Raw genomic sequence first — 27,621 nt, forward strand, 5'->3', positions numbered from 1 at the left:
TACGTTTTAATACCTCTTAACCAATGGTTAGCGCTAACCTTGCTTCGAGCAACTCAGCCCTGAGCTACATGGCGGGGGGTTAAAATTCTTGACTGGAGAGTATGTAAAATTCTTGAGGTTTTTCAGTATAATTGTTTCGGAACGATATGTTTACATTGCGTTTGTATCTCGGACGGAATGCCCCGCTTCAAGAAATTGTTTCCATAGCTGATCGGTCGATAATGTCATTTATTTATTCATATAACAACAGGGATGCCGTTTGTCATTTCCGTTCTTGGCTGAAGAAGGTTGCGGCAGCAACTAAAACGTCTCGACATAGTTTTGAAACCCAGTGTCAACTTTTAACCCTTTTGATTTTTAACAATGCCTGGCTACAAACAAAGGTTTGCCAGAAACCAAATATTTTTAAGCGCCAGATATGTATGCAGCTGGTCACGTGTTTGTGAAAAGTGTTGCTGATCTGTACTGCCTGAGTGGTAACGGAAACGGAGGGGCTTTTACTTGGTCACGCCCCGAATAACTGCCCCTAGGTTACCGAATATATCGCACACTCAGCACAGAAAACTATTCCCACAGTGGACTCTGTAACGACTCCTGTGTGCAATTATTTCAAGCTGCATTTCTACATCATAAAACGCGTATTGTGTTACTTAAGCGATCCGTTTCTGTCACGCGCTTGTGGTAATTCGTTTTGATGCGTGTAATCGTAATTAGCGTTGTCGCTCATAACTACAAAAGGGACTCTTTTGTCGGACTGTCCATTTGAGCTGCGCGTAACTTCAAGGGAGAATTGTCGCAGTTCTGTAGGATTTTTTGTCCAACCCCAGCCCCCGTTTCCAAGTTGTCTCTACAACTTTGTTGCTGAGTAAATAAAGATTGTCAAGCCTGCGTGACTCCGATCCCTCGCGTGTTTTAGCCTTTTCCATAATATCGCTGGCACGAGTGCACCCTTTACATAACGTCCACTTTTGTACGAAATCAGGGGTGGATCTCTGTATTTCGCTAAGTTCTGAGAGGTTACTGTCTAATGAAAAGCCAGTTGTTCATGAGTACTGACTTTAGGTCAGGCACTGCTGGATGATACTTCGTTACAAAAGGCAAGATTCTGTTTTGTTCCCTTTGTTTTTGTTGGAGTGCTAGGTTCCAGTCCTCTAATGTCACTTCTAAAAGGGCCCTTCGGATAAAAATCTTCTGGGTACCCTCTCTCTGGAAGGTGCCATTTGAACTTGGAAGTCCAAGAGTCTCTCCCTTCATGAACCGTCTTAAAGTTAGCACCACCTTGTACAGTATAATAAACAGCACCACAGGAAAGTACTGCTCTGTAGCTTTCATTTGGATGGTCAAAATTTAGGATTTCATCCACAGACTCAAAAGTTAGAAACACGTTGCACAGCATACTCTTTTAAATCTTCAGTTAAGACATATTTATTTCGTAAATTTTATCAATTAGAGTAGGTTTTTTAATGTGACTATGAAGTTTCTTTTATATATATATGTATTTTTCTCACATTTGTAATTGGCATTTTTATAGAGTTGTAAAGCATTGAGACTTAGTGTAATGCTTAATTATATATTATTATTATTATTATTATTATTATTATTATTATTATTATTATAATAAACAGCACCACATGAAAGTAGTGCATAGTAGCCTTCGTAGTAATAGCCAATAGTCACACACGTTGAAAGCTTCATTTTAAGCTTCTTTGCAGTGATGCATGCCACTGTGCAATGCAACTAAGCAAACAACACTATGAAGTACACGTTCTAAAATATATTTATAGTTCACTTTCGCAAGGCCTTCACTTTCCTGTTACCACTTTTAACAAAATGTACAATATAATACAGACAAAAAACCCTGGTAAGGTAGATGGGGGGTGGGGGGGGGGGGGGTTAAAGAGCTTCTTTCTTCATTACTTTTTCTAAATTGACAGGTACAAAGAAACCAATTACAACTACCTTGGACGATTTAGTTCCCAGAATCTTTTCTCCCTCTCTCGAGAAAACTTGAACCGATATAAGATTTGTTAAATTTACAGTTTTTTTCAAATTAGATCAAAAACAAAACCTCAAGTGGAAAAAAATGTTACTACTAATACTGCTACTACACTACTGGCTATACGTTAGGATACGACCATTTACATTTCCAGTCTTATTTGTGACAAGGCTTTTTTTTTAAGTTTCATTATGATTCCTAATGTTTGAAGTCAAAGCAAAATCGACCGAATTTTCCTCCAAACTGAGGGCAATGCATAGAGTTCATTTAGTGTAGTTCGTCAACGCTGTTCTAGATTTTACAACAGTGATTCGTCCTAAATTGGAAATAACTGCTTCATCCCCACTTTAAGCCTTCAAGCCCCAATTAGATAGTGATCAAGATCCATTTTCTCTTTACCATATCATGGCTTTATCAAACAAACAGGCCATGAGAAAAAAAAAAAGGTAGCTCACCTTATTTACGTGCCACTGTATTTAGCGAAGAAAACTTAGGGGAGACACTCTTCAGATCGAATTGAAATTTGGAAATGTTGGTTTTTGAGGAGAGAGGAAACCGGAGTATTTGGAGGAAAACCTCTTGGAGCAAGGACGAGAACTAACAACACACTCAACCCACATGACGCCAAGTCTGGGAATCGAATCCGGGCCACTTTGATGTGAGGAGAGTGCTCTCAGCACTGCGCCATCCCTGCTCCCAAAGGAAATAATCGAAAGAAATAAAGGAAAGAATCGCCAAACATAAAACATTCCTCTACATAGTTCCTCCAGAAATTAGTAGAAAACTGGTAAAAAAAAAAAAGCATGCATGTTGATCATGGGGCTATGAAGGATTAAATGTCACGGGTAAATGGAGAATAAAAGAAGCCGTGCATGAAACAACCATGGTTCCAACGGTAAACAGTTAGCTGATAAGTCTACATGTCGACAAACTGCATCAAATTATGAGGTATACCGACATTGAAATTCGCTTATCTTGCAACGGTAAACTGAAAAGATTGAGTTCAGCCAGGTATCTTTGCAGAACAACACCATGGCGTACACCTGCTTCTAAAGCAAAGGATCCTTGTCTCTATTTCCACAAAAGCATTTCATGGCATTCCTAGGCACTTTGACTGAGTTCCTGCTTTCTTTTTTAGTCTCCTTCTTAGATTGTTGTCTTCTGTTGTCTTCAGATGTTTCGAATTGATCCCCAATACTCTTCAATTGGTGTCCAATAATTAGGAGTTCTCCTTCTGATGGTACTCCAGATTTCCATTGCATGGCTTGGAGCACACGATGACCTGAACACAATCAAACAAAACTTTATCATAATTATAAAGTGAAAATCACAAGGCAAACAACATCGGTACCTACAAGTGCCTTCAGCTCAGGCAGTTTGTCAATGTTACCACTTCGTTCACTTTGCTTCATTCACTTCATCAACCTTCCTCCACCATCAGTCACCTTCATCCATCCATCCATCCATCCATCCATCCATCCATCCATCCATCCATCCATCCATCCATCCATCCATCCATCCATCCATCCATCCATCCATCCATCCATCCATCTACTATTACTCACCTTCAACTACCAACCAACTTCACCAGCTACGAAATTAACCTTCATTCACCTTCATCTATTTACAATCACTTTGACTCACTTTAAGTCATTTCCATCCACATTCACTCACCTATACCGTCGTTCACACACTATTCTGTACCAGTCATAATCTACTACTCTGTAGTGTATGTTTAGGTGTTATAAAGTGAACCCATGAAATTCCTAGTGAGTGTTAACTCTATCCCATCTGGCCTCATAGCTTAGCCAGTACAGCATTGAATGATCAAATCTGGAGGATTCCTGCCGAGGTCAAATATTCTTTTCTTTGTCTCGTGTGGTCTCCCATTTACTTACTGGGACTAACGCTCAGTAACAATTTCATGAGTTCGCTTTAGCACTAACATACACTTGAGTTAAATCACCAAAAATTCATTTGTACTGTATGTAGACTTGCCCATAGTCGCTCATTCTATATACACTAGAATCAAACTGATGGCTGGCCTTATACTCGATTTACAACATAACTAACACATATCAGTAATTGTGATTAAGGCACCGAGATGACAGTATTTTTGTGTGCATGCAGCTTCTAAATATTTCAAAATGTGTTTGTTTTTTGTTTTTTTTTTGCAAATTCAGAAGACGAATACGTACATCAATGGGTTTCTATTTCAAATATAACTTCTTGTGGTGTGCTCTAACATGGGAATAATGGTAGGATAAAGTCAAACTTTTCACTTACTTTATATGCTTATAACTATTAATAATAATGATAATATAATAATAATAGTAATAATTTATTTACTTCTATTGTGCGTGTTGCATGACTCCATCTGCCTCTCCGTTCTTCTTGCAGTCTCTTGAGTAGTCACATCCTTTAAGATGCCACTGAATCCAACACATTTCACATTCCTGCAACACCTGTTTTTAGAAGGGGGGTCTGGGTAGATGACCCAACCCCTGGAGTTTGTGACTTTTGCATACTGAAAACAGAGAGGTCCACTGATGTTTCCTTCGGTGGCAGCTAAAACATCCATGAGACATCTATAAGACAACCAACCATTGTCTTGGAAATCCTTGCTGATGACTGCGATAATTGCTCCTGAGCCATTTGCAACTGTCAGTACTTCATAGGTTGGATCAAAATTTAATTGAAAATTTCCAGGATCTGAAAAAAAAAAAAACATATTTTATGAACAGCTATCCATGTCCAATCCACCATACCAAACAAGGTGACAACTGTTACTTTAACCCACAATACCTAGCATAAGAAAGCCCTAAGGACGCTTATAAAGATGCACAGAAAAGTTCTAAAAAGTTCATACCTAGCATACACAATGTTGTTAGCACAGGGACGAATTTCGCCAAAAAAATAGTAATTTCTATGTGAATATAGGCTGTGTTATGTGGTAAAATATACAGCTGCCACCTTTTTTCGTTAAGTGGATTATGCGAATCAGTGTTCTAAATGATCAAAGCCCAGAGAACTGACAAAGTGCTCACTCGCGGTTTTTAACCTGTTTAAAGACGCACAGTGGTCAATGCTTACCACGCAACTAGTCTCCTACCTATTATTGAGTGCCATCCTCGATCAAAAAGAAACAAAGACACAAACATTTAAGTTACATTATATAGAAGAAAGATACTTACAGTTATCTAGTCGCAGTGCGATGCCAGTCTAGCGCTCAACTGAGCTAGCAGGCCAACTGCATTTTTGCTGTTGTTTTTTTTTGCAACAATCTGGTTGCGTAGATAACTGCGAGAATCCTTCTATATAATCTTTCATGTGCAGTACAAATACATGCTTCATATTATTATATTTAAGTTACATAATACAGAGGTTTTGCAAGTGCTCAAAGATTTCAATGTACAGGATTGACTACACAGGTTTTGAACTAGATGTTCTTACGGTGTCTTGCTTGACTGCCCGAGTGCACATCGATTTTAAACAAAACTTCCAGGGGTGTGAATATGGTCCCCAGTAAAACAAGCACGAACTACTGTAACCACGAGCTACTGTAGGGTAAGGCTAGGTCAAACAGTTACTGAATCCAGCTCTAGTAAGTTCCAACAGCATTAATTTGTTTTACAGACTACCTTCGGAGAGTAACATTTAATAGTAATTTAATTTTAAAACAACAGCTCAATAGCTCAACTGGATATTTGTTTGGCCAAGCATAGATGCACATGGCAACTAACAATCAAGACCAAAATTAATGATGGCATAAAAGAGTATTATCAGAGCCAGCTGGTCGACATAAAGTTATGGCAACCACCGACTATCAATTTTCAGAGAAACATGCATGCAGGTAAGGGGAGAAAACAAAATAACGTATGTACTTTGATTATGTGCTCCTGAGCTCTAGAACTAAACATATTTTATCTGTTCTGGCCACGGCCATCCATTATACTAACTTGTTCACTACCAAATACCAAAGTTTCAATGAACTTGTTTCTACCATAATGATCACCAAAAGTTCATTTTATTTAAGGGATAAAGTTTAATAAGTACTCAACTGATGTACGTATTTAAGTTAACCAACCCTGCTAAATTTGTTTTGTTTGCCACATCTATTTGCTGTTAATCAAGACTTATATCAAGGGTGTTATTTCATGCAATGAAAGCTGTAAAATAAGCTTTTAGTTTAGGGGTTTACCTAGTACAAATTATTAAAAGCCTTCCTTAACTCTTACATATCGAAGTCAAAGTTTTCACATCATATTCTATCAAAAAGTAATAATTACTTCATTCATTTTGATAATGTATTTTGCAAGGATTGTATTTTTTGTACAGCGTATAAGCAGGATATGAAGATTATAGGGCGAGATGTAAGTATGTGATAAATCAGTGGTTACAATAACGTGTAAGTTCATGCCCCTACCTTCATTTGAATCCTCCACATGGTTTTTAAGGCACCTCATCAGATCGTCAATCCATTTGGAGTCATCATGATTGCACACAATAAAAGCATGATAATTGATTGTTTCTGGTTGAAGTGGGAAACTGATTGGACAGCTACTACTCAGACTGACTTCCAGCTTCTTACAGATGTCAGAGATCTTTACAGAGGAAGCTTGCATCAGGGACTCACCAATAGCCAATAACTGGTTGATGGGGGATGCTGGACTTATGCTTGAACTGCTTGGCTTTCTACACATACACTGTGGGGAAAAATAATCAGGTTATCAACGGTCTATATCCATTGATTAAGCACGTATAATTCTAGGTTTCATTCTGTTGATTTTCACCATCTACTTCTTGCTAAACTTAAGGTCTTCAATGCAGTTTTACCAGGATTATAAATTTACAGATGACGAAGACATGATCAAGCATGGCAGCCACAGATGCTACCATACAGTGTGTTTTCAAAAAGCATCACTATCTAGAGCTAGTGTAGACTGTAACTATTATTATGGTTTCAAGCTTATGTATTTAGCTCTTTTCAAAGGGATCTGCAGACGCACATTTCAGAGCTTAACCACATTACGGGCGTCAACAACAAGTTTACTCTGTAAAAAATCAAAGCAATTGTCAAAGCAAACATGCAAATTGTTTACACCAATGCTGCCACAAAAGCAAAATTCAGATTGGTGCCCTGATTACTTTGGTATTGTTAGCAGCAGGTAAAATTCTTTCTTCCAACATATTTTGATCCCCTAGGTAAAATTTTATAGATGGGACAAAGTTTTGCAGCTCAGTTCAATATTTCTCAAACCAAATAAATTGAAAGTCAGGCTAGTAGTATTGAAAGTAGAAAAGCTAACTCACTTTTGTAAACTCTACAAGTCTTTTTAGGTAACATTTAGCTTGTTTCACAGATGCTAGGTGTGTACCTTTAATTTTATTTTATTTCCCTGTTCGTGCTCTGGCACTTCTCTAACATCTGACTCATCAAGAGAATCTGCAAAACAAACATAAGAAGCTTTTAATTAATGGTTTATAAGACCTTACTAGAAACACCTTCAAAACACTCCTCATTAGTAGGCAGTGTTTTTCTCCTGTGCTAATTTCCAACCGTCTAAAACCACTCGGCTGTGCCTTGTGGTTTTAAACTGGATAAAACACTCCTGCTCATTTTTTAAACATTATGTAATGATTTGTCCAAATGAAATTGCATCCAAGTTGAAGCAAATCCAAGTTAATAGGCTTGAAAATAAAGCAAGCAAAATGACCCTTCTCACAGGCCAGTAAGTCATGATGAGAGGCGACCACTGACCGGCATTGTCTTGACTTTAACCTTGCCTTAATTACATTTAGCCACATGAATTAGCAGGGATGAGTTACAGTAATATGCTGACGAGACTCAAGTCAACACACGAGGAGACTACATAAACATGCAGGTACATGTAAAAAGTTTAAGTTAGCCCAGACCATACTGTGTACTTCCCATTGTGCACCAGCCGTCTCCAGAGGTTTTTCAAAATTCAGCAAAATTGGCAAAGTGGTTATTTCCTACCCCTTTTGCAGTAAAAATACATAACTTACGGGGCAAAAAAAAAAAAAACACCCCCTTGGTCTAAGATAGTTAAAATTACTTATTATGGAATAAAATGCACTAGTTGCCCATTAAAAATTTTCCAAAAAACAAACTTGAAGGTAAAAATTTTCGAAATTTTTATGAAATTTGATCCGTGCGTCACATGGGCAAAATTTGATCCGTCTCGAGAGCATGTGTTTGTTTACATAAGATTACACAGTTGTCACGCTTTCTCAATGAAAATAATAAGAAAAACACACAGAAAGCTTTAATAAATAGAAAATTTATTCAGAAAAGTCTTTGTTTACGCCTTAGAAAGAAACTTGTATAATTCTAAATGCGAGACGAGAAGCGCAAGCGATTTGAAGGAACTACAAGTCCATTTCCAAGCGAATTTTTCGGCCTGTATGGGGCACATTCTTCAAAAATTTCCCAAAAACTGTTCAGAATACAAAGAATCGGTCAATTAGAATAGTATTTCAGTACAAATTCACAATCAAACCTGTAATTTTTTGGCTGTTGAATTCCCAGAAGTACTCAAAAAATTTCGTAGAAAGATTGTGGCCAGAATAATGTTTTGAGATGTCCACTCGTTCCTCGCTTGGATAAAACAAAAATATGTCCTCGAAGCACAATTTCTTCCCCATTATTTCTCCGATTTCCGCTATCAAAACTGGTGAGTATTCCGTAGTAGTTCCTCTTTCAATTTACCATTTCGAAAAGGTGTGTTTTTCTTCGGAAAACGCGAAAATCAGCGACTTAAAATTTAGCTGCACAGCCCACGAGGCAACAAAAATTGAAATTTGACTCCCCTTCCTATAGACAAAAAGCTCTTTTGTCTAGGTCCCCCAAAGACCTAAAAGTATATGCGCAGTAAGTGGATTCTGATTGGTCATTCCTTTCTGAATACAATGAGAATAGGGGACAAACAATATCTTCTAGGGAGGGGTAGGACCCAAAATCACGGCTGGTTTTGGCTGGCACCGTGCGTAATGGGTTAAGTAACTCATTGTACACGGTTTAAGCCCAGCAGGACTATTTAGAAGTTTGTACTGTGTAATGAGTTGGCCAGGCCAGGAGTAGTGACTGATGTATCAACAACCTGAACCAAACTCATCTTTGGATCAATTAAGTCAATTAAGAAGGAAACCTTTCTCTCAAGTAGACCTGATGATGTCGTTTGGTTCAGGTCAGTTGACATACATGTCTTTCTACTAGATGCTCATGTACCTTTAATGTGTAGCTCTTCTTCAAGATTTGAAGTTAACCAGGAACGCACGCGTTCTATTCGTAGCTCTTCTGGGCAAGCATGCCCCATAGGCAGATCATTCAAGCACAGATGTTCATTGAGTGGTTCACAGAGTTGTGTCTGCGGATCATCACATTGTTGACATTGTTTAAATGTAGATCTCATGGGTGCGACATGAACCCTTTCGTTGAAACTATTCATACCAGAAGTTTTGTTTCTACAAAAGCTTCGTTTCCACAACAATAACATCACCACGAAGCACAATGGTAAAAGAGCTCCAATCACCACAACAAGTTTTATAATAGTGTTTGTAAAAAGTTGCATTGTAGGTGTCAAACATGGTTGACAGTGGTTGTAGGAGTTCACATGAGGTGGTACATGTAGAACATTGTCTATCAGTAGCCCAACATTCATAGTCCTCTCAGTGTTGCCACAAATGAGCCCATAAAAAGACCAGTTTTCACCAATGTTTCGCATGAATGGCAGAGTCAACAATTCTGAACAATTCAAACATGTTTCGACTCTTGTACTTCTTCTCTTGGTGGAAAATGGCATAAAACACCATTTTGAGGATGCTCGGCAGAATCCCTTTTGGCAAATTTTCCTAGAGTTGAAAATTTGCGTAGAGTTCTTCTTCAATCTTATCCTCACATAACTACAAGGAGACCAAACTATCCGTTTTTTACCGATTATCTCAAATACACAAGAGTAGATCACTTCAAAGTTGTCTTGTAATGGCTGAATCATAAGATGTTTCATCTTTGCCTTGAAGTGTCTGCATCTAGCCTGGCGGTTCTTTGTAGGTACAAAATTACTGTTGCTACTTTCTTCAAGTTCTTTTAGCAAGTGGTGATGTTGATCCTCAGTGCCATTAGCAATCACTTTTCTTTTAAGTTGAATTTTTGTTGTTCCTTCTCCTTTATTGTGTCCGTTATGGCGTGTCAGCGAAATGGAAGACAGCTCAAGCATGTTCTTGGCATTTGCATAACTACCATGACGAGTCAAAACTTCCACAGGTTGCTTGTTACCATTATTTGCAGAGAATGGATGTCCCTTGAAATGGCACAGCATTTCTTGGTGTCTACACTGAGCTGCCAGATGAATAGGTGGCATAAATTCAACATTCAAATGGCTTTCATTTCCATTGAGAACTTCTGCAATGTGTTTGTGCTTGTTCTGCTCGTGTCTGCTGCTAACATTACTTCCATGCTGAGTTAAAACATCTGCGACTTGTGTGTGGCCATGCTTTGATGCCAAATAAAGAGATGCATTTTGTCTTATGGAACTTCTAGCACTGACATCACTGCTGTGATGCAAAAAAGCATCAGCCACCTCTCTGTGCTCATTTTGTGCCGCCAAATGAAGATGGGTTTCTTGCCATGGGACATTTTGAGCAATGAGAAGACTGCATTGTTGTATGGATACTTCTGGATATGTATGTATGGATACTTTCTGTGCTGCCACATGAAGAGGAGTTTCTGGCCATGGAACATTTCGAGAGTTTGCTTTACCACCAAGTTCTAGAAGAAACACGGCAGTGTGCTGTTGGCCATTTTGTGCTGTCAAATGAAGAAGGATTTCTTGCCTTGGTGAGTTTCGAGCATTTACATCACTTCCATTTTGCACCAGAATGTCAGCCACCTGTTTGTGCCCATTTTGTGCCACATGATGCTGCGGCATGTTTTGCCAAGGGGTACTTCTAGCCCTGGCATCACTTTCGTATTGATATATAACGTCCATCACCTGTCTGTGCCCATTTCGAAAGGCCAGATGAAGAGGGATTTCTTTCCCTGGAACATTTTGAACGTTGACTTTACTTCCACGTTGTAATAAAAATTCTGCAATGTTCTGGTGACCACTTTTTGATGCCAAATGAAGAGGAGTTTCTTGACTTAAGAAGTTTCGGGCATTAACATCACTTCCTTGTTCCACCAGAATGTCAGCCACCTGTTTGTGCACGTTTTGAGCAGCAGCATGAAGAGGAGTTTCTCGCCATGGGACATTTCGAGAGTTCAGTTTACCACCATGTTGTATTAGAAACTCTACAATGTGCTGGTGGCCATTTCGTGCTGCCAAATGAAGGGGGCTTTCTTGCCTTGGGAAGTTTCGAGCATTGACATCACTTCCTCCTTGCAATAAAATGTCTGCCACCTGTCTGTGCCCATTTTGTGCTGCAAGATGAAGTGGTGTGTTTTGTGAAGGGGCATTTCTAGCATCAACATCACTACCATGTTGCAAAAGAATGTCAACCACCTGTCCATGCCCATTTCGCGACGCCAAATGAAGAGGAGTGTCCTGCAGCGGGACATTTCGAATGTTGACTTTACTTCCATGTTGTATCAAATATTCTGCAATGTACGGGTGGCCATTTTGTGCCGCCAAATGAAGAGGAGTTTCTTGCTTCGGGAAGTTTCGAGCATTGACATTACCACCGCTTTGCACTAAGATGTCTACAAGATCTTTGAAACCGTTCTTTGACGCTAGGTGAAGAGGAGTTTCTTTAAGAAAACCTGGAGCATCCACGTAGAGACCGCAATGGAGAAGAAGTTTAGAAATACGAGTGTATCCACTGCCAACTGCCCAGTGAAGAATTTGGCCCTCTGTTAAGACAAATAAAACATTCAATCACATTTCACACCAAGAATAAAACCTTGCTTCAATTCAGCAACATGCAACAGCTCAACTTTTTGCAGCTGCTTAAGTTGTGTATGCAATTGGGCAGGTTTCTCATTTCCTATCTTTCATCAATACAATAATTATTATTATTATGCACATGTAGTTTATAATCAACTATGGGAATTTTCAAATTTCACAAGACTGTTATGAATAAATGTTTCACCACTGATCTTTTGGAATCACAGAACTGTGATCAGTTACATACCTTCTCATAAAAAGGAAGCTACAGGCTGTGTGAAGATAGCCGGGCAGTTTGACTGCACACCACGTATATCAAGTAGTGCAGCTAAATTATTCATTGCATAACACTAGTCTTACCTCCAAGTTTGAGTCCTACCAGTACTGTTACCAAAACACACGCTAAGAAAACGCCTCTGTATTTTAAGCCTGGATCACACTTTCTCGGTGGCCTCGCATGATTGTGTTGGCCGTGTTCTGTTAAAAAAAATGCACAAAATAAGAATACCAGGACTGATTAGCAAAGAGAATAAAAAGATGTTTGTGGCTAAATGTTAATGTTAAATAATAGCAATCTTCTGACTAATAACATGATCAGTGTTTGCATCATGAGAAACTCAGAAAAAATCCGAGCTCCAGATGGGATTTGAACCCATAACCCTCCGTGATCTAGTCGGCTGCTCTAACCACTGAGCTACTGGAGACTCCATTGTGAGCAAGGGTGAAATGTGGGTCTTTGACTAGAACTGCATCACCCACAGTCAAATCAATATAGGATCATATAACTCATAACTGCATTGCGCAGTCACATTAAGGCATATCCGAGATACAACCATCCAACCACCAACGCGAGTCTTTATTAGAAATAATATCGTGATAAGTTTTTGCATCATGGAAAACTCGGAAAAAATCTGAGCTCCAGATGGGATAACTAATGAACTAAAATAGCTGCGGCTCATTCCCAAAAGCAACAATTTTCTAATAGTTGCCTCTAAAATTTAGCACAAATAATAGCTTTCCTTGAACAGTTAGCCACTGTTGGTCCAAACTAATATTCTAAGCTTGGGACTGGGGAGCACTGAACGACTGGAAAAAACAGCAATAAATAAAACAATACCTTTGGGCTTTAATTTGCTGTTCTTGTTTTACTAGCCCGATGTACAGTTGCTTCACAACTGGCATCACCTTTGCCAAATAAACTTTCTAGTAGAAAGTATCACTCCCTAGTAGAAAGTATCATCGTGGGAAACTCCGAAAAAATCTGAGCTCCAGATGGGATTTGAACCCACGTGATCTAGTCAGCTGCTCTAACCACTGAGCTACTGGAGACTCCATGGTGAACTAGGGTAAAATGTCAGTCTTTGACTAGAACTGCATCACGCAGGCACAGTCAAATCAATGTAGGCCCATATGGCTCATAACTGCATTGCAGTTACATTAAGGCATATCAGAGATGCAGCAATCCAACCACCAAAGCGAGTCTTCATTAGAAATGACATCATGATCAGTTTTTCCATGATGGGAAACTTGGAAAAAATCCGAGCTCCTGGCAGGCACATAACTGCATCAGGCAGTCACATTAAGGCACATCAAACAGGCAGATACCTACATCACGCAGTCACATTAAGGCACATCAAACAGGCACATAACTGCATCACGCAGTCACATTAAGGCACATCAAACAGGCACATAACTGCATCACGCAGTCACATTGAGGCACATCAAACAGGCACATAACTGCATCACGCAGTCACATTAGGGCACGTCAAACAGGCACAGAACTGCATCAGGCAGTCACACATTAAGGCACGTCAAACAGGCACATAACTGCATCACACAGTCACATTAAGGTCATAAAGTGGGCACACACATGTAACTGCATCACGCAGTCACATTAAGGCACGTCAAACAGGCACATAACTGAAACGCACAGTCACGTTAAGGCCATCAAGCAGGTACATACATGTAACTGCATCACGCAGTCACATTAAGACATGCCAAACAGGCACATAACTGCATCACAGTCACATTTACGCATGTCAAACAGGCACATACATGTAACTGCATCACGCAGTCACATTAAGACACATCAAACAGGCACATAACTGCATCAAGCAGTCCCGTTAAGGCATGTCAAACAGGCACATAAATGCATCACGCAGTCACGTTAAGGCACGTCAAACAGGCACATAACTGCATCACGCAGTCACGTTAAGGCACTCCTAACAGGCATAACTGCATCACGCAGTCACATTAAGGCACGTCAAACAGGCACATAACTGCATCACGCAGTCACATTAAGGCCCGTCAAACAGGCACATAACTGCATCACGCAGTCACATTAAGGCACGTCAAACAGGCACATAACTGCATCGCGCAGTCACATTAAGGCCATCAAGCAGGTACATACATGTAACTGCATCACACAGTCACATTAAGACACGTCAACCAGGCACATAACTGCATCACAATCACATTAAGGCACGTCAAACGGGCACATACATGTAACTGCATCACGCAGTCACATTAAGACACATCAGTCACGTTAAGTTACATCAGAGATGCAGCCATCCAAACATGATAAGTTTTTGCATCATGGAAAACTCGGAAAAAATCCGAGCTCCAGATGGGATGACTAATGAACTAAAATAGCTGCGGCCCATACTCAAGAGCAACGATTTTCTAATAGTTGCCCCTAAAATTTAGCACAAACAATAGCTTTACTTGAACAGTTAGCCACTGTTGGTCCCAAACTAATATATTTCTAAGCTTGGGACTGGGGAGCACTGAAAGGCTGAAAAACAGCAATAAATAAAACAATACCTTTGGGCTTTGCTGTCCTTGTTTTACCAGCCTGATGTACAGTTGCTTCACAACTGGCATCACCTTTGCCAAATATACTTTCTAATAGAAAGCTTTTGGTGGTGGACAACTCAGTTTTAACCTTCTTATCCGAAGGTGCAGCTTGTGGCATAGAAGAGTTATCTTCTTCCTTTTGCCATTTGTTCAGCCATTCAGAAAGGCTGTAGGAAAATCCCCATTTGGATACTGGCTCATCTTCCTTGCTGTCTGCTGGTTCTATCTTCTCAGCAGGAATCTTGCTGGAGGGCCCTTCCTCGCAAATGATTAGTCTGTCGTGTGGTTCTGGTTTGCATATCCCATCACTTGTGCAAGGTTCTGTGTGTAACAATAACTTAATTACAACTTCTTTTAATTACCAGCTTCTGTAAAAATGTATCAATAACCCACAAGCAAACAAAGGAATCTGTTTCCTTGTTGAAAAGGGCTTTTAATTCAGACAAATGACAGAAGTTGGAATGGGTAAGCAGTACCCACTGAATGATAAACCATGCAAGTTGTTGAATACATAGAAAACACTAATTAAACAGAAAGTTTCTCGCAGTTATATACGCAACCAGACTGTTGCAAAAAAACCTGAAAAAAAATTCAGGCCTGAATGGGATTTGAGCCCATGACCTCTACAATGCCAGTGCAGTGCTCTACCAACTGAGCTATCAAGCCAACTGGGAGCTGGTCATGTGTAGTTAGAGCACTGCACCGGCATCGCAGAGGTCATGGGTTCAAATCCCGTTCAAGCCTGAATTTTTACCAGATTTTTTCACAACAGTCTGAGCTGGTTGCGTATATAACTGCGAGAACTTTCCTATTAATATTTCAATCTCTCATCCACAGTGCACATACATGTTACACATGTTACACATACATTTCATAGAAAACACTGTTTAAGTAAATGGACCAGACAATTATGTCAGCTGACAGACAAAATTAAATGACAAAATTAATGGATAAGAGGGACTTGTTTCTAAAGAAAATGTGGTGCTGCGTTGGTGGGGAGTAGAAACAAATTTTTCCAGGTCATAATCAACGGAGTTGATAACAATAGGGAATTTGGCCAGCATAAAGAGATTCAAGTGTTAACTTTTTCAAGGTTAAATTTTTAGGGTTAGAAGGGTTAGTCTTAATTTTAGGGTTAGAAACTAGCGCTGATTTTATCAAATCGATCAAACATCTATTGGCACTAAATGATGGCCACAATTTGTGTGGGGGTAGAAAAAAACAAAATAAAAAAAGCACAAGTGTGAGAATAGCTCTGACCTCTTTATCAACCTTTTTATGTGGGTTCTTTTTAAGATCAAAGGGGAACTGGAGGGTTGGGTGTAAGGGTGGGTAGGAATTACTGGCATATCTTTTAAGGCCTAGTTAAAGCAGTTCAGAAACCACACCTTTTCTAGCATGTATTCAGGACCAACAAAAATTTGATGAAGCTTTTAGACATTTTTAACTGAACAAGAACTTTCTAATCCAGCTTTATTTAACATAGTTGCCAAGCAAAAGAGACAGCTGCCAGCTAATGATGGGAACCCTGCATATCTATAGAAACTTGTATATGGGATGAGTGATTGCCCTCCGAGGTCTAAAATCAGGGTCTTTACAAACCTTTGTCAGTTGGTTTGTCGTCTGAATCAAAGTCATATTCATCATCAAGATCAAAAGATCCACAAGAAGATGTTTCGGCATCAGCGAAATATTCACTTGAGTTGTCGTCATTATCTCGAGACTGCTTAAGTGGCTTGCTTGACTCGTCTTGAGCAACAGCTACAGAATAATGAGGTTTCAAGTATTTATGTTTAATGATGGCATATTCATTCATTCACTTCATTCAACATGGGTTAGAAGAAGAAGAAGAAGAAGAAGAAGAAGAAGAAGAAGAAGAAAAAGAAGACACCTCTATTTAGACAAGGTGACCCAATTATTAGCAAGCTACTGCTTTTAATTATTATTGTCAAAAGGTCTTGAAAGCTAGACACAAATTATAATTTTGAAGAAACATACCACTTTTTGAATTTTGAAAACAAGTTTTAGTCATTACAACAGTCATCATCAGGCACAAACTAAGTTACATATTTACAGATTATTTTTATTTCAAATTCAATTCTGGAACTTATTTGATAACTGACAATGGCTGTTGCTACATCTAGAAAAATTAAAGTGTTGTGTTTTTATTAAAATGGTATAAATAAAAACAATGATTATAACAATAATAATAACGATAACAAAAACAACACAGACAACTAAAAACTAGCCATATATTATGTTCCGACGTTTCGCTTGTTTTTACTTCCTTGGGTATTTCTAAAGCATTATTAATTAACAACAACAACAACACTAAAAATACTTATAATCACATGATAACTCATCACTGGATTCATATGAATAAACATATTACTGTACTCATCGTACACGTAAATGACAAATTATGATACTTAACCATACCAAAACATGTTTTGAGAACTAAAACATGCCATTCTGTTTACAATTCATTTTCAGTCTACTGCTTTTTCCACTGTTAGGGAATAAAAGTTAGATGCAAAGATGATGTTTACTTACAAGCTCCAGCTAGTTTTGTAATAAGTTGACACCACCATTTCTTGAAAAGTTTAAATATATCCAATGTTGCAAATAAATTGAGTGTATTTTATATGGAAACTGTCTCTTCTTTTCAGAGTAGTTTAAAGTTTGCTTGCTTTGATCATGTAATGAGATTGTTCGCTATGTATAATTTGAGACTACTGTGAACATACAAGGGAAGAGATTCCTCTTGTGGGCTGCATTGCACCCAAAAGTTTAGAGCTAAGACTCCCTGGAAAAGCTTTCTGAGTTACATGTAGTTGGTGACTCTGCACTTGTGGTGTGTATTCTAGAGAGAAAATGAATTCCTAATACATGTATAAATACAGTTAATGTAAAGTTTTATTGTTTTGTGAATTGTATTTCGTAAAATTCAGTTGGTTTTAAAATGGAATGTTAGAAAAAAAAGTTTGGACTTGAGTATGACCCAGCTAGTACACCCCAGATGAAATAGCCCCATCACAAGGATTACCTATGTTCATCTCCATTGGAGATACACTTAGACCATTGAAAACAGTTACCTTATTATAGGAAATTAACAATGCACTTTATTAATGCGATTTTACAAAATCCGCGTTAATTTAATGTATCTTAATTAATGTCAATGTAAATTTAATGCAAGCTATTTTACAACATTGTTATTTTAAAGCACCTTTCTTACATTACAAAACCTTATTAGTTCACGACTCCTCTATTGGCTCTTCAGAGTCACTATCTTTTGAAATGATAAGGTCTAGTTAGGCTTCAAAACCAAAATTTTCAGTTTAAAAAAAAACTTACTAGAAACATCCCTGCACTTCTCTTGGAAGGTTTTATTGACAAAAGCCAAAATGCAGTTTAACATTCAGAAATGTAAAGTGCAAGTTTGCAGAATTATGAAAATCGCAATAAATAAGCAAAAATGCCTATCGAAAAATTTGTGTTAATTTAATGCATGTAAACCTAACTTTTGAAAAAATTCGCATTAATTTAGTGTAACATAAATTTTCTTCGCGTTGTCAAGGTGCATTGTTAATTTCCTATAATAAGGTAATCACTAATCAAAAAGAAGGATTTTCCAGGGATCATAAACCTATTCTTTGGACATGAACAGAGGCAACAAAAGGAGAACATTCCCTTGAATGCACATGGCAATGTTTCAAATTTAATAGAACACAATCACAGCATGTGAGCAAACCTACTTTGAACCAACTCTGAAAGAGATGGACAGTTCCCATTGAAAAAACAGCCAACCAATTTAGAAGATTGGACAAAAACTTTTCAAACTTACAAGCTTGATTCTGCACCGCTTTCACAAGTTCTAACCAGTCAATTGCATTGGCTTGAACATCATTGGTAGTTAGTTTGGACAATCTGCAAGTTAAATTAAAGAATTTCTTTAACCGGTATACTCTGGGCCAATTCTGACTATTGGTCAAAAAGCTTACATTTATTTTCTAGTAAAAATCAGATGGCAATTATTTTGTGGAATAAACTGCATAGTTTTCCCTGTTTAGTTGAAAAAAAAATTTCAAAGAATTTCAAGAGCACAAAGTGATTGCAAGCAGTAAAAGTTGAAAGTGGCTAAAAGGCTCAACAAGGTGAAGACTGTTGACTTTTCCAATTTTCTAATCAGCAAGATGGCTATCAGGGGATGAGGTTCCCTTCAAAAGCTTCCTCTTTAACTTACAATTTAATAATTTTACTAAGGACGTTAATACAAGTACTGATGACTTCCCATACATTCAACTAAATAACATTTTTTTCAAGGTCCCTACCATACATTTAATGCAAAAACTAGACACCAATCGCAGAAATGCCTTTTTGCCCATGCATGGAATATCATACAATGAACATAACGGATAAACAAACCAATTAATCAATGAAACTCGACAAAATACACTCATGTACCTTATGTTTACATCTTGTAGATACTGTGCCAGGTCTTCATGACCATTTGCTCTGGCGACATCTTCAGGTAATGGTGTTCTGTCTTTGTAAGAGTTGAATACAACTTGTCCTGCTGAAGTGCTGAAGATCATTTCAATGAACTGTTGAGCATCTGTTTGTGCTGCTGTATAAACCAGTAGCTGAAGAACTTTAAGTGACTGTTGCTGCTTTGTTTGGCTTGAGGAATCTTAGAGAAGAGGAGGAAGAGAACGAACAGTATTACTTTGGTTACTCATGGATTTAACTTACATTTTTTTTGAAATTTGCAAACCATTTTTTCTCAGATGCTTTAGCACAACCAAGGGAAGTATCACGAAAACCTGATGTCATTTCAAAACCCAAAAATGTTTGTCTGAGAACAATAACAAAAAATAATTGTTTAGGTTTGTTATAAATTATCACCCCAGTACAATAAAACTGTCAATTAGTGCCTTTAGCCAGAGATAGAGTAGGTCAGAATGGATTGAAACTTGAAAAATATTAGGCTAATGTTTTTTAAGTTCTCTCATTTTTGTTTCCAAAATACGCTAGAATAGATCACGGGTAGTTCCTTTCAAGAACTGAGTTGTTTTCTCTCCTCTCGTTGTTCTACAATTATTTTGTAGCAAAGTTAAGGTCTTATTTCACCATTTTTAACAAAAAAGGTCAAAAACTCCATGATACTCCCCCTTTAATCTTGCACCCAGAGTCCTCAGGTCCTTTGGCCAGTGGTTGGTTTGCCATAAGAAAGTCTGGAGTCTCTCCTGGTGACCAACTGCTGGTCAAAGACCCTGAGGACTCGGGGTACAAGATTGACACAACCTAGATAAGGTCAACACATTCCAACCTGGATTAAAAAAACACTTTTATCTGTCAGTAAAACCAAATTTACACCCCAGCAGCTACTTTAGGTATGTAGGTTGGACAACCTTTGTTTGATATCAAACACTATTGATCAATAAAACTGTCGAAGGGATGACAGAAACCATTCATTTGTGATGGATGAGATTGCAAAGATAAGGTTTACAGTGCAACGCCAAAAATACAAAACGACATGTTTTGAAAGCATGTTGTTTTGTATTTTATGGCTAACTTGTAAAAACAATTTTGTTGGGTGGCCACGGGGATCCTTCCTCTTACCTTGGTCCTGCACATTCAATGGCCCTAGAACCTGTGCAATATTGCTGTCATTTCCCAAGAATCCATGCTCTTGAGACCAAATGGCAAACCACAAAGACTGAAGCGCAGGATCCTTAACAAGCTGCCGCACCATCTCTCTCATCTCATCCACATATCGGAAACATGTCATTCCAAGACGTTGACCTGTCTGCGTCATAACTGTAACTGGCACATCACCAGGCTGAAGGGAAGCTAAAATACATGATATTACACATGTGATATTGATTATTAATAATTATTTCACATATGATATGGTTGACCACCCAAACAACAATAAATTAGTTTTGAATTGTTTTAATCGAACATCTGTGTGGTCCAAGACATATATCTAATGTTACCCATGCAATAAGGACTGTGAAACAAGCTGTTTTAGGTGGATATACAGTATGTAATTTTTAGTTACAGATACAGAGTATTCAGTAAGAATTAAGTTTTCCAACTTTTCTTATTTTAATGATTTTAACCAATTTTTATCAATCTTTACATGTGTTTTTTTCTCATTTATATTGATGTAAAATATGACTTTTACTCATCAAAACCTTTCAAATGGTGTATTATTCATGGACATTTTATGTGTATTTATGAGTTTAAAAAAGGGCATGTCGCTTAGGCAGGAAGGGGCTTATGCAAAAAAAGAAGACACTAAAGGAGGCAACCACAAAAACAAAACCAAGTCAGGCACTTCTAGCATTAATTGTCCTTAAAAATCTGATAAACACTCTCTCTTTGTCACTGCTAAACTGTCATTGAAGAATACGGCTGCAGTTCAAACTTCTATCACCAGTTTAACTGCTCTTGACTAGTGAATTTTATTTCCAAGTTAGTTACACTTCACTTACCAGGAACAGTCCCAGATAAGGTGAAAGGGTTTAATTTGTGCACTTTGACACTTGCTACTCCCTCAAAATTCGCTATTCCTGACGCGACATCATCTGGTAACTGTTCCGTTAATGATATGTTGAACTGATATCCACCCTGTTCAGAATAAAAGTAGTGTAAAGGGCAATTTACATGGTAAGACTTTGTCGCATGCGACAAGCTTACGACAGCCCTACAACACAAATTGTTTCATGTAAATCAACCCTTCAACTTCTTACGACTGTCGTGTTAACATCACAAAAAAATGTTGTAGGATTACCTACAACAATTGTAGGTATAGGCAATGTTGAGTGACAAGAGTTGTGTGCAATTTTTTGCATGACATGAGCAGTGCGCACTTTAGAAACCGCATGCGTGAGTCATAAGCAAAAGTTGTACCATCGAAATCAGCCTTTAGAAAAGATCTGGATAGCAGTAGGCAGGTTAAAGTGCCCCTGGGACGAAAATTTCATTTTCCATCTTTTTGCATTTTCGTGTAGAATATGACCTTCTTACTCATGTTGCCAAATTTCAATCCTTTACGGCGATTGGAAGTATTTTTTTTAGCCTTTTATTCGAGATTTCACGGCCGCCATTACTTGACCTTGTGCCAGAAGTTAACAAGGCCGCTTGCTGCAAATTACAGGAAGTGACGTCATTGGCTCAACACGTAAAATTCCCCTGCTGTATTCTGCTGCTGTTATAAGTTTAAGAAATATGACAACAGTTTTGATTGTTGAAACATATTTCAGCAGTTATTCTATCATCTTCAGTTTCAAAGTTTTAATTGTAGTGTTAGAAAAACTACACAAAACAACAAAACTTTTCAAAAAAGAGTCTTAAATTTTGGGTGTGTATACAAGAAATACAACGGAGCAATTTCAACATTAATGGCTTAGTGTTTAGTTTCAAAAAAATTTAACATTTAAGGTGACAAGAGAAAATCTATACCTTCACTGATCCTGAGGTGGGGCAGATGTCTTCAACCACTACAACATAACAATGGTACAATGTTACATGGTTGCATATTTTAAAAGTAAGCATCCTACAACAGGTGTTTGTTTTTTTTTTTTTGGAAAAAATAACAAGAACAGCTGCAATACATGCATTTATTAAAAAGCAGAGACATGCCTCCAAGCAGATCCATATCATCTGATATTTCATCAGATGGCCCATCAGAACAGATTTCTTCCAGAGCTGAATCCAGTGCAGATGCATCATCAAACATCTGATAAAAAATTAAAAATAACGCAAAATAAATTGACGACACAAAATTACTTTGACACGGACACGAACCCAAATCTGTTAACATCAACACGTGTGCCATTAGTTGCCATCAACATGTACAGCTGGTATTCCCTATAAAGTTGTTTACAATGTACTGTCTATTAACCCAATAACGGCCAACCGGCCAAAACCGGCCGCGCATCCTCACGGGCTCACGCAAGGGTTTCTACCTCCCCTAGAAGGGATAATTTTGTCCTCTATTGTTCTAATTGTCTTTGGAAAAGACTGACCAATCAGAATCCATATATTTTTAGGTCTTAAGGGAGTCTAGACACAAAAAGGTTTTTGTTGTCCGAAAAATATCGGATTTCAGCCATCATGGTGGGCCGCGCGCTTCAGGCTTAAATATTCAAGATGCCAATTTCGCGTTTTCGGAAGGAAAACACAACTTTTCAAAACGGTAAATCAAAAGAGGAACTTTTAAGGAATACTCGACAGTTTCAACAGCGGAAATCCAAGCATTAACGGCGGAGAAATTATGCTTCGAGGAAAATTTGTAGTTTTACCGAGGCGACGAGCTGGCGGACATCTCAAATCATTGTTTTCACCATGGACTTTCTTGGTGATGTTCGAGTGTTTCTCGCAATACAACTCACAGAGAATTACAGGTTTGTTTGTGAATTTGTACTGAAATACTATTCTAATTGATCGATTCTTCGTATTCCGAACAGTTTTTGCAAAAGTTTTGTAAAACGTGCTCCACACGAGTCGATAAATTCGCTTCAAAATTGACTCGCAATTGCTTCATATCACTTGCGAGTCGGTCAAATATTGCGGCAAATATTATACCCATTTCCTTCTACGACCAATACAAAGACTTATTTGAATAAATTTTTCATTTAGAGAAGCTTTATTGCCTGTTTTTCTTTCTATTTTCATTGATGAAACGTGACGACTGCCTAATCTTGTGTAAGCAAACACGTCTTCTCGAGAGCGGATCAAATTACTGCCATGTGGCGCGAGGATCAAATTTCATTGAAATTTTCGAAATTTTTACCTTCAGGTTTGTTTTTCGAGTAATCTTTAATTCGCAGCTAGGGTATTTTATTCGACAATTAGAAATTCTAGCTATTCTAGACCAAAGGGGGGCTGTTTCTTTGACCCAGTAAGTTGTCTATTTTTACTGCACATTAAGTTAATAATTAACAATATGCTAATTTGTGAAGTAATGTTATTTGTGGAAAACACGTGGCCGTTATTGGGTTACAGAGTAATTTTCCCATGCTCTGTCTTCTTATTTCTCACAATGCTGTGCCATTCACACTGGCTGTTCCGTGGTGCAGCGTATGGATGTACAGACCGACCAACTGTGATGTCATAACCGAAACCATAATTTCTCGAATCATATTTTGCTACCCATGGTTCTCCACCTGCTCGCCTTCGGTGCACAGAGCTCCACTATAAAATGTTAAGTTATAAGTAGGGAAATTTTTTACACTCCACCTTCAAGAGGGTGGGATATATCTACCTATAATAATTTACTATATCTATTTCCAACAAAAACAACAACAACAAAAACGATGATGATGATGATGATGATGTTAAGAGTTCAATAATTGTAAAACATGAGTACCTGAGAGGGAAGAGAGGTGTCTGTGAGAAAGACATCACCACCTTCACCATCTTCTTCAGTTTTGATGACATTCAAACATGGACCAGTTGGAATGTCACCAGGAACATTACAGCAGCCTGCTTCTGGAGCTTCAAAATCTACATGTACATGGTGAAAAAAAAAGTATGTTAAAATGATAAACTTAATAAAACCCTATCTCGACAAAGATACATTTGATGAAATTAGGACAAAGAAAAGACATCAAGATCATGATTCACTTTTAATGCTCACTGTTACAGGGTCAAAAAGGGGAAGAGAGGTGGGGCAAAGGGGCGTGCTGCGCAGACTGCCAAACACTGGTCCTGTTTGTAACAGAAATTTCGTACCTCCCCTACATTGTTTTATTTGAATGGAAAGATGGATAGGCAAACAATATCTGATGCAGAGCCAGACTCTACAAAAACATCTGGGAAAATAGCGAAAGAATTTTCTGGCCGACCACCTGATAATGGCTGTGTAATATAACTACCCACCCAGTCTACAGGCTTGTCTGTGACAGTGTCAAGGCAGAGGCCTCACACACTGTTGAAGCATTTTAGATTTAAAAGGCAGCCTATTAGGCATCCCAGAGTATAATTATACCATAAATGGGATTTGCACCACTCCACCCCCACAATAATACCATTTAATTCGGGTGCAGATTAGGAACAAAATCAGATCTCAAATCAAATTATTCAATCTCTTGAATAAACAGTGACAGAGGCATACTGCTGGAATTTTGTTATTAACAATGGAAAGTAAACACAGCTGACATTATCATTCTTACCATAGAAAGACATATCCATAAATTCATCAAATCCGGTATCGCTGGAACTTGAGTTAGGAGAAACTTGAGCATCCATTTCACCCTTAAGTTAAATAGGAGCAAGTTATGATGTGATGAATTTAACTTAAGTTAGTAACTTACAGCAAAAAACCTCAGTAAACCTCAGAAAAACTAACCAATACCAACCTTACAAAACCAAAGGATCAACTTAATAACTTAGAAATAGATCCAGTCAAATGAGCTAACTTTTGTTTATATTTTTCCAACCTTAAAACCCAACCAATTACTTAAGCTACTTGCTGATAATAACCCATAATTTTAAAGTGAAAAGTAAGTCATGTGATCCCCTTGGTGAAAATGCCCTATTCATCCACCTGCTACTCTTCAAATGGACTAGTAAAGATCTGAAGATTATAACATAATAATTTCATTCTATTTGTATCACATTTCATGGACACTATGCAGCTCTCAAACTTTAAGTTAGTAAATGCCATCTCATTGGCCAGGGGAAGAATGGAAACCAAACATGGTGGAGTTCGAAGTCAGCGTTGTCTTTTACGAAAGAAAATGAAAAGAGCAATATTCTTACAGGTGATGGATTTTCAATGTGACATTATCTGCTGGATGTTTACATTATTTTGTGGAATGGAAATTCCCAAAATAAGGACGAGTTTTTTCAAAAGACGAATTTTGAAAGTGCTTTCAATAATTTCGGAAACATATTTTTTCACGAGTAACCCGGTCCTACCACATACCAGCTCCTAACAAGAACCCTGTCAGTCAATATAGATGTACCTCTGATGCAGTGCTGCTTGTCTCCTGCCTGTCTTGTTCACTCTTCTCTGTAAGTTGTACCTCTCCAAACAAAGATGCAAACACCCTGGGGGGCATCTGAAACTGTCTCTCTACAACTTCATCTTTTGCATTCACTTGCTTCGATTCTTTGTACTCTTTAGCTCCTTCTTTCTTGTAGAAATTCAGAAGGGCTGATCTCAAGCCATTGCTGGCTGTTCTTCTGTTATACTTCTTGCACTTAAACTGTGGATTTTTCTTGGACTTGTAGTCTGCATACCGATCTAGGGCTCTGGACCAGTTGATGACAAAGCGGCCTTTCCCGTTGATCAATTTTGCATCCTTGCCCTCCACAATTAGGTCTCGGATGAAGCAATACACCCCATTGCCATCTTCACTCCCTAGAAGATCACAGAGATTAAAAGCTGTGATTAGTAAATAGAATGCAACTCTGTGGCATGCAGTATTGAATTTGGACTTATATGGTAAATAAATAAATAAATTGTTATGTTGTTCAACTCGGAGTTTTCATGGTTTCCTTGATTACAATGGAAAGGACCCTTTTAATACACGTGTCATTCAACAACTTTGAGGCTAACGAAAAGGACTGTAATTATTCCAAGTAATCTACAGCCACGCCACTTGTTTCGCAGTATCACTGTTCCAAACAAAAAACAATCCTCGGTTGACTGCAACCAGAAGCCACAAGCATGGACGTTCCTGCCAGCCTCTTTCCATTGAAAGTTCCAGCGGAGATAAGATTAAAACGTCAGACCTTAGGGACGAGGGTAACAGAAAGTGTTTCGTCGATCCAAACAGACAAATTGTCTACTAATAACTGTAAATCCTTCTATTTATCGAGATTTCTCTGACAAGATAGGCTTATAAGGAATGAAATTGCACCACTATCTCTGCCCTTCGCGAAATTCAATTTTTCCGCTGAGGTCAGCCTCTCTCTGAAATCCTCTCAAAAATTGCCGAGTTTGCAGGCAAAATCACTTACAAAACTGCTTACCTTCTCCACCTTCAGCGACACGTTTTGGCATGCCTGATCTGGATTGCCAGTGGAGAAACCTTTAACGATTATCATGAAAAATTCTCCGCGCAAAACTACAAACCACCAAAACAAAATGGATCGAAAGTTCTAACCCTGTAAAAGTGCTTCATTCCCTACTTCATATACCGATTATTCTTCCGCACCTGTAAACATTTGGCTTGTGATTGGTTGATTTTTGGAATACTCCTCTGTAATTGGCTGATAGCAAGTTGTACGGTCCAAGCTGGAAGAAAGAGACTAAAAATAGACACATTACATCACTGACCGGCAGATAATAGATTTTCGGTTTTTCAGGGCTTTTACGCTTGTTGTTGTACTTTAAACTACATTTGGCGAAAGCATTTGCAAACTTGGAATGTAAAAAGTAATCAACAGATTACACAGCTGAGAAAATTGGCTTGATAATTAAAGGACTCAATTCTTCCGTTGTTGTCAACTTGTATCCGTACAAACCGGAAGTTGCTTTCAAATGTTCGCTCAAGTATTCAGGGAAGAGCCTTCCGTTTTAGTTTTATCAATCGAAACTTGCAATATCCTTAATCTTTATTAGCTCCTGAAGTCGCCAATTAAAAATAACACAAAGATTTCATTCTAAAGTAGAGCTTTTAGGGGACTACACGGCAACGGTGCACAAAATACTGAGGGGTCCGGGGTAGGGAGACGATTTTGTACACGTACAAACCGGAAGTGTGAAATTAAGGGAATCCTGGATCATAAATGACGAATTCGGAATCGTGGATAACCAACTCGTAGAATAAACACTGTAGCTGTGATCTAATCTGCCTGTTTTTTCGTTAAACTCGGATTCACTTTTCCTTTTAGGAATTTTTT

The 27,621-nt window shown here is 38.2% G+C and overlaps 2 protein-coding genes across 3 annotated transcripts in view; both read right to left on the reverse strand.

Moving 5' to 3' along the window:
• LOC146463682 (uncharacterized) overlaps positions 1-27,621 on the reverse strand; it is a 125,475-nt gene that overhangs the window by 68,007 nt on the left and 29,847 nt on the right. The window lies entirely within an intron of this gene.
• On the reverse strand, positions 1,398-27,105 carry LOC146463684 (uncharacterized). Its single transcript, XM_085084238.1, has 18 exons — positions 26,749-27,105; positions 25,737-26,134; positions 24,942-25,023; positions 24,137-24,273; positions 22,408-22,504; positions 22,228-22,265; positions 21,258-21,393; positions 20,380-20,610; positions 19,222-19,447; positions 18,602-18,684; positions 16,360-16,518; positions 14,725-15,078; positions 12,262-12,378; positions 9,249-11,867; positions 7,375-7,442; positions 6,423-6,702; positions 4,346-4,708; positions 1,398-3,278 (listed from the first exon to the last, which is right to left on the reverse strand). Exons 1-18 carry the CDS (start codon positions 26,777-26,779, stop codon positions 3,046-3,048), a joined length of 5,652 nt encoding a protein of 1,883 aa, XP_084940364.1. The 5' UTR covers positions 26,780-27,105; the 3' UTR covers positions 1,398-3,045.

Source organism: Pavona decussata, unplaced genomic scaffold (assembly GCF_977016875.1).
Source record: "Pavona decussata unplaced genomic scaffold, jaPavDecu1.1 SCAFFOLD_175, whole genome shotgun sequence".
Classification (NCBI taxonomy): Eukaryota; Metazoa; Cnidaria; class Anthozoa; order Scleractinia; family Agariciidae; genus Pavona; species Pavona decussata.